This window comes from Varanus komodoensis, unplaced genomic scaffold (genome assembly GCF_004798865.1).
Source record: "Varanus komodoensis strain SLA01 unplaced genomic scaffold, ASM479886v1 scaffold4, whole genome shotgun sequence".
Taxonomy (NCBI): domain Eukaryota; kingdom Metazoa; phylum Chordata; class Lepidosauria; order Squamata; family Varanidae; genus Varanus; species Varanus komodoensis.
The window spans coordinates 30,389,780-30,403,166 of NW_025335941.1; the positions used below are offsets into that span (position 1 = coordinate 30,389,780).

At 37.1% G+C, this 13,387-nt stretch overlaps 1 protein-coding gene across 2 annotated transcripts in view; it reads right to left on the reverse strand.

The window, feature by feature from the left end:
- ARL13B (ADP ribosylation factor like GTPase 13B) overlaps positions 1-13,387 on the reverse strand; it is a 52,883-nt gene that overhangs the window by 1,857 nt on the left and 37,639 nt on the right. The window contains exons 6-11 of one of the 2 annotated variants that reach the window (XM_044441645.1): positions 11,179-11,381; positions 10,343-10,457; positions 5,810-6,065; positions 5,155-5,271; positions 3,063-3,131; positions 1,930-1,970 (exon numbers count right to left, since the gene is read on the reverse strand). In XM_044441645.1, coding sequence (XP_044297580.1) covers positions 1,963-1,970; positions 3,063-3,131; positions 5,155-5,271; positions 5,810-6,065; positions 10,343-10,457; positions 11,179-11,381 — 768 coding nt within the window. In that variant the 3' untranslated portion in view covers positions 1,930-1,962. The remainder of the gene's footprint in view (positions 1-1,929; positions 1,971-3,062; positions 3,132-5,154; positions 5,272-5,809; positions 6,066-10,342; positions 10,458-11,178; positions 11,382-13,387) is intronic. The other variant, XM_044441644.1, reaches the window with a different exon arrangement.

The following is a 13,387-nucleotide window of genomic DNA, read 5'->3' on the forward strand; positions in this document are numbered from 1 at the left end:
ATGTATGTTTGCCTTTTTTAGGATGTAAACTTATATTTTTATCTCTCTTTTACATTTGTGTTTATCATGCCATCAAAATAATTTATAGAAAAAAGGATAATATCCAAAAATACTTCTGGATTTCAGAACACCAAATCTAAGCCCACAGGCACTCTATCCCAAGCATAAAAACTAACATAACAAATTGCCTCTTGATTTAAGTGTGACTGAATGGGACAACAGAAAATCAAAATCTGTTAGACATAAGAATGTAGAGTCAAATGTAGTTTGAAGGAAGGAAAGAGGTGAAAAATCTAAATGTTTTAAAACTATAAGGCTGGTGTGCTATGCTCTACTGCTGCCACCACCACTAACACTTTCTTCTTTACAGTCACATAAAGCTCAAGCTGACCAGAAGGGAAAATAAGAATCTGAGCAGGTCATTCCCTACCACAGCACCTGTTTCCCCTCTTCCTTTTCCACATTAATCCAGCCAGCTATGAAGCAGTAAACCATATTAGGATTTAAAACAGATATCCTCAACAGTGGTACATTTCACTTGTGCTGGTGCCAGAACTGTTTGTACTGTTCTGAATTAAGTACTTGAGAAATATTTTAGACAATGCAACGTGTTTCCCAACATAAACAGGAAAAGGAGACACCCCTATGCCAAATGATTAACCATTGCTAGGTTAAAATATACACATCAGTCTTTAAACAAACATTTAAAAAGAGGCATAATACATGCTGGCTTAGTACATGCAAAATTAGAAAGTTAGAAAACAAAAAAAAATGTTTGTATGCTCAGCAGGAAACATAAGAAAAGTGAATGCAAGCAACATTTAAGAACTTTTTTGACTGTCCATACCACTGAAAACAGATTAAGTTAAATATATGTCTCCCGACTCCCAAGTTTTGCTTTAATTTGTCAAGATATTTAAATATTTTTTTCCAAGTATCTTCTCTGCTTGTAAATATATTTGAAAAACATTTGGCTAAGAAAAGCTAATAAATTCTGGGCTATTGTCAAGATGTTCAGAAATTTGCTATGTTGTTTCCCAAGCGCAAAATATTTAAACTATTTAAATGTCCATATCTAGACAGATTCTAGAGTGGTGAACAGTAAAAAAGCTAAAACAGATAAGCACAATACACTAAAAATATGCATGAATCCAGGGGCTAAACCTTATGAATCTCTATACTGATACAGAAAAAGAACAACAGAGTGGAATCCTGAAGTAAAGTTACTCAACATTAATAATTTTTGCTTCAAAGAAATATAACGTATATAACCCTTATGTCAAACATTTTCATTGCTTTTGAAAAGAAGTAGGGGTTGCCTTTTTTTAAGGGCCTGAACTGTAGAGAAACTGCAGCTTTTGATGTTGACATCTTGGAATTTTGTCAAATGCCTACTGTATAACTAGTTCCTATACTGTGGTTAATAGTTCAGAACAGTGCCAATGACGCCATTATAAATGGCTCTCAAAAGACATTAATTCTATTACATCTTCTGAATGCAAGGAATTCCATACAAGATCATGAACATTAACTGTAATAATTGAGACAATGTGGAAATCAAAACGGTATATAGGCCAGCAATAGGAAACCTGGGCCCTCAAAATGTTTTGAATTACAGCTCCCATAATTTCTGACCACTGGCCATGCTGACTGGGACTGATGGGAAGTGGGGGTTAGAAGGCAAATGCCACATGCATTTTTATGTCAGCAAATTTACCTGCATGGGTTACTATGTACAATCAGGAACAGTTCTCGCACCAGAAAAGAATAGTTTCACTTTTTACATGAGGAAAACTGATGGACAGTAATTAAGAATCATGTCCAAGTATAATAGTTTGATTCTCATTTCCTTGTACCAGCCAGAAATTAGGCGGCTTCTCTGTGAGCAAAGAGAATCAGAAAACATAAACCCTTCCCTCTCTTCCCTACCTCATTTGTTCTGCCTTTCTTGCCTTCTTCTCTTTATATGCCTTAAAAAGAAAGATGGGTTTTATTATACACATTTATTGAAAGGCATACTACATAATAGTGGCAATAGATAATAGTTATGCTTACTTGTACAAGTATCTTTAAAATGTTTCTATAATTTGCAAAATATTACTTCTGCAAATATGAAGCAAACTGCCTTCATACATGCACCCAGCTAGTCCAATAATTTATACTCTGTTTGCATCTCTATCTAGGGTCCCTGGCATGAGTTTGTACCCATCTTTTCTATATGAGCACCTATCAACAGAAGCACTAATGATTAAGACCTTATGCATGTAAGGTATATGCTTTTCCAACTACGAACCACCAAGTTATTAAAAAATACTGCTGTATTGGAAGGCTCCTTAAAACAAATTGATACCCTGCAATAAAACAATATGTCGATACTGTGCAAAGGTCTTGAAATAATTCTCCCTAGTAGCCACATAATAAAGTGAGGAGGGGGAAACAAAATAAAGGAGGGACTCAATAGAATATTGTTGTAAGAAACCTTTATTTTGAAAGGAGTTGGGCCATTTTATGTACTACTGATAAAATTCAGAGCAAACATTCACTTTAAATAAACAATATATTTAATTCACTTAGCAACTTCTGTTTCTCTCATCTTAGAAAAATAGCTACAAGCTATGTATACAAGGTTCTAATTAATCAGATATCTTTTGATATTCCTTCACCTTCCATAATTTAGTAGTTCATCTCAACTTTAGAATTTTATTGATACCTGAAAATATATAAAACCTACTTCTGTTTTTCATTGGGATGTACTAATTAAGGACATTTTTGCATTATATGGAATGGGACCTTATGACAACTGAGTTGTTCAATTGTAAACTGTGGTCAAAGGACATGGTTTCAATAAGCAATAATCTGTATGTGAGAAAACCGAATGAAGGAAATAATTTATAATCAAGACACAGCTTAAGCTTTGCTTTAAATGGAAAAGGCTAGAAAAATCATAGATCTTTTTAAACACTTGCAGCAGAAGATTAGTTGAAATAAAGAAATTAGCCAGCATGCAAAATGGAGTAAGTTTCTGAGGACAAACAACAAATTGTGATTTCCTCTGAAATTACCATTATGATGAGTTTCACCAAGAGGTGTAAGTTTTCGAATTCTGTTAACTTTAGGAGTTTCCCATCCAACTACAAGGGGAAAAAAAATCAAAGAGCAACACCATATTATCAAACAGAATTCTAGTGATGCCAACATTCATCTTTGTGAAGATGAATGAAAACATCTAAGCTTTTGGAGAGAAATTCGTAATATTTATTTTTACATTATTATATTTAAAACAAACTACATTGCTGTACCATTTTAAAAGGCCATTTAGTTCAACAGGAGATGAAGGACACAATCCGTTTCTCACAGATAGATCAACGTGTAAGAGTTGGTTTTCAAATGTAAAACCTGTAAACTGTAAAGACTTGTAAAACATATACACATGGAATTTTCATTCTTAGTTATTATGGTTACTAATGGTTATTCATGACAATTTATTCTGTAATTGTGCAATCCAATCAATTGTGCCTTCACAGCTTAGAAGCCTACAAAATCGGAGGCTTCTGAGGTTTCTATGCCTTGCTGGGCAAGGCTGGCAAGGGTGCAGGCGTAGTGAAGCGAATTTTTGCTTGCATGCCTGCCTGCCCGCAGTTCTTTGCCTTTTTGTTAGACAGGCTTCTCAAAGTTTGGGGCAGCGGCTAAAAGAGACTCAGGATAAATCACACTTTGGCTCCTCCAGACTTCTCCCCTGACAAAGGGGAAAAATGTCCCCTTTTTCCTCTCTCTGAAGTAGAGAGACAGTTTCTGATATTACACATTACAGAATGATTCTCTCCAAGCTGCATATAACGGAGCAAAGGTAGAATTTTGGATTTCCAACTTTCCCTTACCAGGTCAGCATGCTATGTTTGATTTCAAAAAGGGGAGTCAAAACTATCATTTAATCCCTGGAATATTTCCCCAGGGACCACAGTTATGCTCTCTTAATTATGTACTTCATTAAGCAGTGATTCTTCAGAACATAGTAAAATGTTCCTTTGTATTTCCAATAACTTTACTGAATCCAAAAGTTCTAGCATTTTGACACAGAAGGGAAAGATACCCTTTTATTCTCTCAGCACTATTTCCAATGTTGTGAACCCCTTTCTTAGTTCTTTGTCTTACTATTTTAACAGGATTGTTTTAAATAATATGAAAACACATCTGAACTCTATAATTCAGCACATTTAATTGGTGTCAGTGACTTGTACTTTTGATTAAGAATGCATACATTGAACTATTCATGCACTTATTTAAAAATGGGATTTCCCTGCCTCCAATACCTACAAAAAAGCTGGTCCAATAAACATTATGGGCTATCAGGAGAAGCTATCAACTATCAATATTTTAGTTGGCAGCATCTATGATGTTAAAAGGCTCCAGTAAGTGTGCTGTGTTTAAAATATTCAATACAAATTTAAACACTGATTTTAATTAAACATAAGCAAGTTATTTCCTCCTTTTTATATTGACTCCAACTAGAAATATATGTGAAGCTCACATAATACAAAATTTGCAAGCCAGTGTCTGAAGTACAAAATGATATACTGCATGGGAACTGTCTGAAATGCATCAGAATAGCACATACATGAGGTTTACACAGCATAACTCACATTCAAGGCTTAGAATAGGTTGGATGTGTGTTGTTGAAATGTGGGTTGTTGTGTAATCTCTAAACCTGGTCATATTAACTACAAACAACCCATGAAGAGAACCCATGGTTTATTGTTGGTTTTTTGTGGTTAACAATCCATGATTTATTACTATGGCTGGGTTCATACAGCATGATAATGCCTGAGTATGGATTATCATGTTTGAATCCAGCCACAGTTACCAACTCTAAAAAAGAAGACATTTGTCACAGTATAGAAAGCACTACCACATCTATTTAGTCTAGACGTGGTACAACTTTGGTTTTTCTAGTAAACCAAAAAGATTTGGGTGGGGGGGAGTATAACATAAATAGTATTTTTCACTATATGCAACAGCTGATTTGTGCTTAGAATATCTAGTATGAAAGAAGTCATGTGAATTCTACTTTTTCTACACTCGACCCTTCCCCTAAGGAGCAAATAACACAGCATCCATTAGTTGGCATACCACTAGTTCTAATAATCTTTTACTCACCTGGTGCAAGAGGTGCTACTGGTGTAGGATGTGGGGTAACAGTGTCTTCAGTACTGGCTGGCTCTACTCGGTGACTCCTTTTTAATTTGAGTTTCTTTGCTTTCTTTTTAGTGTTTTCTAAAGGAAATGGGAATAACACTGGTCATAAAACACTGAGCATTTGAACAATAAACTTTGTTTCTTTTATGAATTTGTAGTTTACATTTCAATTTCCAGAGTGAGTTAAAATATCAAACAACCAAAGGACATCAGTGCAAGCACTAGGTAAGCCTCCCTGGAAAGAACTTTTCTCAAGCGGATGCCACAATCTAGAAGACCATCTACAGAACTGTAATTTGCTTTACTTCAAATAACAGAGGAAGGCCTGATGAATCATTCTGAGACTACCAGATAATTTGGATGAATGGGGTAGACTTAAGCTATTACATTGTATTTATATCCTTGTCTTTCTTCCTCTTGTGAGGAACTCAAAAGGCAGTGAGGTAGGTTGGGCTGAGAGCAAGTCAGTGGCCCAAAGTCATCCAGTGAGCTTCATGGCCACTTGGGGACTTGTGCCAAGATCTCCTAGGGATCCCTAACCCAGCACTTGAACCGTCATGCTACGCTGGCTGTTTGCTAGTGTTTATGTATTTTAGGCCATGAAACTCAACCCCACCTGTTCCCAAATTCAGCGTGGCGTTATCTCCAGAGTCAAGACTTTCTGAGATTTGTTGACCATTCTCATCTTCATGCTCCAGCTGTTGTGTTAGTGCAGATTTATAGCTTTCTACCAATTTACAGTCGTTTGATTGCTGGCTGTTCAGGCTTTGAGCATCCATTCGCTCCTGATCTGTATTCGTTTTCAAGGCAATGGCATGCTTCTCACTCTCTTCCCACTGCCTCTTCTTTTCTTTTTCAATTTTCTTTTCATTCTAACAAAGTGCACATACACACACACAGGAAAAAAAAACTTTAGTAAAGCAGTAGGGCAGACCTAGCATTTCTGGAGAGGGAGAGAACATGGGAAATCATTATCAACTACAAAAAGAAGGAAAAAAAGATACTCTACAAGTACTATCAAAATATATTTTACATTATTACATGTCTCACAAGTTGTTCATACAAAGCAAAGTACATTTTCTAGCACATATGAAACAATGCACTTTATCGCTATTATTTCTTGCACTTTCACAATAAGCATGTGGTTAGAGGGGGGAAAAATACTCCAAGCCAGTTCATGGTGAGCTTGGAATCTGTATTCTGGACTCCATGCCAACCTTTCACTTAGACCACACATCAATAATATAAAATGAATTAAGCCTCAAGTATGGAAGATTTAAATCTTTAATATTCAGTTGCTCTACTTTTAGAAAGGAACAGCTATGTACAATTTTACTCTTTGTGTTTGAATGACAGCTATTTTAAGGGCCAGCTGTACAGGTATTTTCTGTGTCCCTAATTCAGGTCCCCTATATGCACACAGCAGTTACTGGGTGATTCTGTCAAAAATTGCTATGTATAATGCACTCAGAATATGTAATATAGCTTCTATTATGCTGGAAATACTAAGCCTTTAATCACTACTGTTGATTTACAAAGCATAGTAGCTGACATTTCATCCCTCCTTAATACATGCATATAATTTCAATCAAGTTGAACTGAAAGGTGTCACAGTTATGAATCCAGCTATATATCTTCCTAAAATCTATGTTTCTATTAAGGGCTTTGGCTCCTGGTGGAATGAACAATCTAGAACAGTCTGAGTGTAAGGAAGCAAGTTTTAATGAAGCACTTTTCTTAATATTCATTTTTGGAGGGCTTTTGTGATATATTTCATGTCATTGTTAACTACCATGAGCAAATCTGGAAATATATTTAATCAACAAACAAAACAGAAAGCAACACCTATTCACTTAAAATAGAAATGGGAAATGTGGTGCTTCAAATGTTGATGGACTGCAGCTTCCATCAAAACCTACCACTGGTTCTGTGGGCTAGGATTTGTGAGAGTTACTGTTCAACACCATCTGTAAAGGCCACATGTTTCCCATCTCCAATTTAAAATATGTATAGGTTCTCCTAAGGTAGTTTCCCAAAATGAATTCAAATGTTAATTTATTGCACTGACTACTCATTGCATTTCTATACTGCCCAGTAGCAGGAGGTTTCTGGGCAATTCATGAAATAAAAGTTGTACCACAAAATATGTAAATATATAAAAACATTGTAAAATCTAGAACAATGTAAAAGTAATGTAAAGTCAATAGCAGAAGACAAGCAGCAGTACAAGGATCTAAAAAGCACCACTCATACTTTTAAAGTAGACAGACTGAAAGCTAGGGTGTCAGAACAGAAAAGGCCCATTCTATAGTAGCCACCCATCTCACCTCATTTGTTGAGCAGCCAGATAAAAATCTGAGAAACTTCATTAATGTTCAAATAAATATATAAACGATGAAACTTTCTTCAGGTAACCTGGCCTCAAGCTGTTCCAGATTGTAAGAATTAATACTAGCACTTTTAATTCACTCTAGAAATTGACTAGAAGCCAGAAAAAGCATAGGCCTATTACATTGTACAGTTCAAGTCTCATTACCTTACTTTTGATTAGCTGACAGTTTTCAAAGGCAGCCCCATATAAAATGCATTGGAGTAATCTAACTGAGAGGTTACTAAAGCGTGGATAATTCTATCAAGGCTGTTTCTGTTCAGATAGGGATAGAGTTGGTCTATCAGCCTAAGTTGATAAAAAGTGCTCTTAGCCACAAAGATCAGTTGTCGTTCCAATGACAATATTATAGCCAAAAGCTTGCCCAAACGGTTCTGAACATGATTATGAAGAGTGAAATTCCTTCCAGAAAAGATCGAGCACCCTCAGCTGTGCAGAAGAAGCATCCACCAATAGAACCTCTATTTTGTTTGCATCTCAGTTAAGTGGACCTCTTCCAGTGCGTCCCTCCACACAGGCAGTGGTTCAGAACATCCATTGTAACACAAGGATTCAATGAAAAATAGAAACAGTTGGGTGCCACCTGTATGTTGGTGATACCTCAGTCCCTAATTCTAGGTGATCTCCAATGTTTTTATGTAGATCTTACGTAAACTGTACAGGGAATAGAGCCCTGTGGAGTGTCATAGGCAAAGCAATAATCTGCTGGTATCACCTTTTAGAATGGACAATCCAAATAGAAGCAGAATAACTGAAAATAGAACTTCAAACTCAAACAGCCTGTTTGAGCCTCAAACAGCCTCCAAGGCCAACCCAAAACAGACACAAACACTCTGGCATCAGCAAAGGTTATCCCAGAGTGATAAATTCTGTTCCAAAACCAGGCTAAACCCAACTGCAAATGGGTCTGGAAAATTAGTTTCACCCAAGCATGCCTACGACTGAATGGTAACCATTCCTTGTACTAAGGAGTTTTTAATTGTTTTATTGCTTGAATTAACCAGGGCTTTAAAAATGTAGTGAACCATCATAAGATTTTTAATGAATGACAGTATAAAAACCTTTGAATAAATAAAATTAAAATAAATCAAAACAAAAACGCTATAATGTCATTGATAGGAACTGGTAATATTACATAAAAAATCAACCCTGGTAAAAACACTAAACTTAAATAAATAATTACAGTCAAAACCATTTTATTCCAACAACCCAGTATGGTATTGTTTAAGACAATGGAAGGAAAAACAGACAAACCTCTAGTGACATTTTAAGGGTCTTCAGTGATGGAGTTTAATATAGACAGCTGCCTTACAATAAATCAGACAATTGATCCATTGAATCCAGTGTAGTCAATACTGACTGGCAGCAATGGCTCTCCAGGATTTCAGGCAGGATTTCTCCCTAGCCCTACCTGGAGATGCTGGGGATTGAACTTGGGCCTTTCTACATATGGAACTGGGGCTCCACCACTGAACTACAGTCACTACCCAATACATTCCAGTTGGGAAAGCATTCCACAAATGTGGGGCCACTAACGTAAAATCTCCTCCATTTTTCCTGCCTGCCTGCCTAGTCGTTCTATTGAGTGAGCATATTGGGAGGTTATTGGATGATGATTCAAAGTGTGAACACATCATATCATGTGGGAATATGATACTTCTCAGAACTTGATCTCAAGTAGTTTAAGCCTTTCAAGTTTAAAAACAGCTCTTGAAAATAGGCCCAGAAATGTACTGCCAACTTATGCCACAGAGTTCTGCTTGTTCCAACTGCTTAGCCCCCACACCAACACCTAGACAGCTGCATTTGCAACTCACTGAAGTTGCAGAAGCGTATTTAAAGGCAGCTGCACATAGAATCCATTACATGATGTTGGTGCCTAGAAGATGGAGGCAATTTCCATCCTCCTCCAATAGAGCTGTAGCGGGTATATCCTACTGGTCTGAAACAGAACAAAACTTGCCACTTGAGCCTCCCTAGCTAGTGTGGCTTCTACAAGAATTCCCAGCTAGTACTTCAGAAGGACTGCAATCCAGGTCAAGTCCATCTGTAAAACTCCATCCAGTGTAGCTGCCTTCCCTAATCAGAGTATTTCTCTTGTCTCGATTAAGCCTAGAGACTCCTCACAACTTCTCCAGAAACCCACAGCGGTTGTGTGGATTTAACAAACACTCATCTTGTGTTTTCCCTAGATGCTGGTGGTTAAACTTGTAGAATGGGGTTTATGGCACTCTTGGAAGGACAGCAGAGTCTATGGTTCTGTCTATGATTACAGCAAAGAACTGCATGGTTTTGTTTGCATTAGCTACATGAGACTCCTGATGTCCAGCTTGTATTAAAATAAGGGTGGGGCAGAGGGCATTACGTATCTTGTAACATCAAATATCTAATCGTCCAGGCTTAACTCTCGGAACATTTGTCAAACAAGTTGGCAACCACTTAAGGTTTGATATGAACCACACTTTGGAAGTTAACTATGCTTTGAAAATTGAAAGCTTATGTATGTGGAAGCAAATCCAGTTCAAAATCAAAGAAAATGACTTCAGAGTAAAATGTTAGGAATCAAGTAGCAAGCCCTTCACTGAAAATTCTTTCTATAGGATCCTATTGATTTTAAGATTAAATTAGGTGAGATGCTGATTTAATATTGACAGAGACAATTGGTTTTTAATCAACATTGTGAATCCAGATCTACTATTGAATACTCTCAAATCAGTGGTTTATCACAAAGATTTTTCATACACATGAATCTGACAATACCTCCATGATTACAGTTGAAATAGGCTGGAATGGGTTGCCAGTTACGAGATCAGAGTCCGCTTCATCCAAAACCCTCCTTCCTTCATGGCCAGCTTCTTCTTTCTCTTTCTGTTCCCTTTATTATTGTGCATAAAGATAAAAGAAGACAAATCCACAACCACTTTTTGGTTTATAATCCTTACCATACTACAAGTGTAATGTTTCACATTATGGTAATAATCCTTGCAACATCCTTGCAAGGTAGGCAAGTGTTATTACCCAAGTTCTAAAGAGTGGGTGTGAAGCTAAAGAATAGCTGTTTGTTTAAAGCAAATTAATCAGTGGCTGAAGTGATATCCGAGCAAGTTCTACTGGCATTTAATAAATTCCTGAGAGAATCTAGTCATTATTCATATCTAGACACTTACTGTTTTGCCTTGAATGAATACTACCTATGCCTTTTTTTCAAAGTTAAGTTTTGCGTAATGTAGGCATTAAGAAGCCAATGGCCATGTTGGAAAGGACATTCTTAGTAAAGCAACTTCAGACAGGCTAATGAAAGATTTTGAGTATTTTGTAGCTATTCGACAACATTTTCTAGCATGCTCTAATATTGATCATATCTGAAAATTGATTAAAGGCAATCCATTAAAACAAAACACATTGATTTAAAACTGAGAAAAAATAGTTTGTAGTTAAGGTTTTATCTATTATATTCTGTTTTCTGTTCTCTTTATGCCATATACTACTTTGATATGCAATGTGAACAGCTATATACAAATGTTTAAAATAAATATTAAAATCTGATAAAAATGGTATCTGATAAAAACCCCTTTCAAAAAGGAAAGCGAAGGTACCTTTCTGCCCGTATCTTCCTCACTCGTTCTGCCCGTTCTTGTTTCTCTTGCTCTTCAGCTGCTTTTTGTTCTGCAGTGTCCTTCTGGATTCGTTCATGTAAAGCATCAAAATCTTTGGCTATAATATGCAACAGCCAAAGTAAACCCTTCTTTATAGATTTGTCAATTTTTTTTCCATAGCCCATGACAGCTGAACAAGGCTCCTAGAGGTAAGAGAAAAACGAGCTGCGTTGTCAAGAAATTAAGAAAAGCTATGCTGGATCAAAGGTACAAGTAATCCAGCACTTTGTACACATGGTGGCAAACCAGCTGCCCACAGGATCTCTCAAGCAGAATGGATGCAAAACCTTTGCTTGCCCAAGTTCTGCAGAAATTAGTACATACAGGAATGCCATCTTTGGTAAAAGAAGTGGCACACAGCCAGTAAAGTTAGTAGCCACTGACAGCCACCTCCTCCCATCACTGTTGAATTACTATGTGAACAATGAAAATGACTCAGTATTAAGTAATTTCTCAAAATATTTGTATAGGTGATGTGCAGTTCAGCTGTTGACGACACTGAGGTCCACCTCAGTAAGATTTATAATCCAGATAGACATGGGTATAGGTTTGAAATTGCTTTTCAGAAATTACTTCTGCAAATCCCGCAAACATTCTTTGAACCTAAAGTACAAGGGTTCAGTTTGGTGATTTGGTACATGTTGTGAGCTGAGGTTCCTTCTTTGTGCATTCAAAAGTTCCAGACCTTTTCTTGCAAAGTGCTCTTTATTGACCAAGAAGCACAGAATACCCTGAATGAATCTCTGAGCATGCACAGAGTGAATTGCTGAACCCAATCTATTAATCATTCCAGGAATTCTCTTTATGAGTGTGCCTGGGCCCTATCCCCTTGGGTGGGGCCTTCTGAAAGTGTGCATGCCTCCTCTCCATACACTAGTGGATCCTCTAACTGGACTGCTCTCTTCAGTTGATACCACGTCATGGGATCAAGAGCCAGAGCTGCCTGGTCTGTGTCTAAGCAACTCCGCTGTTCTGGGTTCCTTCTTGCCAGCTGTACATCTTGGTTATGCCCAGGGACTTCCTGCCCACCTGGGAAGTCTTGCCTTGAGATAAATGTCTCTGCTTCTATCATCTCAGAATCTTGGCTTGCCACATTCTTAGACTTCCCACAGGTCTGCGTCACATTCTGATTGATTCTTCAGAAGCCCAGCCAGCAGTCCTTGAGAATGAGTGCCCAAAGCAGCCATCTTTCTCACTCCCAATAGTAGAAGAGCTACTTAAATGATCTGGGCTCCTAAAAATTCACTAGACTTTAAAAAAAATAGAAGTGGGACTTGTAGCAAAGGGTAATGGTGTGGAATGATCCTGCTCAGTTGCCTAGTCAATATGCCAAGTTTTATTTCAAGATACTCCATTCAGTCTTCTGTTCCTTGCCCTACTGCCACACACTTAGCAATCTGTTGGCACTTGGTCCTCAATGAGCTGTTTTTTCCCTATAGGTTTCCCACTCAAGGATTTTTTTTTAACTTGGAGATCACCTGCGCTTTCTGACACTACCCATCTTGTTTCTCAACACTCCTCTTTTGACTACATAGCCATTGTAACTCATATGTGACTGAAAAGCATCACAGTGATTATAGCATCACATTCTAAAATAAATGAATGTTGAAGTTTTCTTAAACAAAATGACATATGAGCGTATTACACGATCACTCGTTTAACTGAACAATACCTATGAACTTTATGGTTGCATTACATTTAATTCAAAAGTGGTGATATTTTGTAGCTTGCAGGCTGAAGCTTTATGGCTGTATAAAAATATGTGCAATGACATGAGCTCAATTTGAAACTAAGTTATGCTGCCATCCAAAGTGACAGTACCCTGTTCCAAGGCTAGCATGGCAAAAAATAGGGAATCAGACAACTCTACTATGGCTTCAAAGGCTGAAAAGCTACATAGGCTAGTCTTACTATAACTTTATAGCCTATCTTGGGTTCCATGTAAAAGGAAGAAAGCCTGTATATAAAGGTAACATAATAATAATAAAGACAACAATTGCAAGTAGTGTTTACAGCTGCATTTATTAGGAAGAAATGGCATCCTAAGAAATTCAATTGAGAATCAAACAAGAGAGCACCTGGATAGTATTTTTCATCTGAAGAAAAACTTGCAATATTCTATGAAAAATCAGGGGAAAGGGGAGTGGTA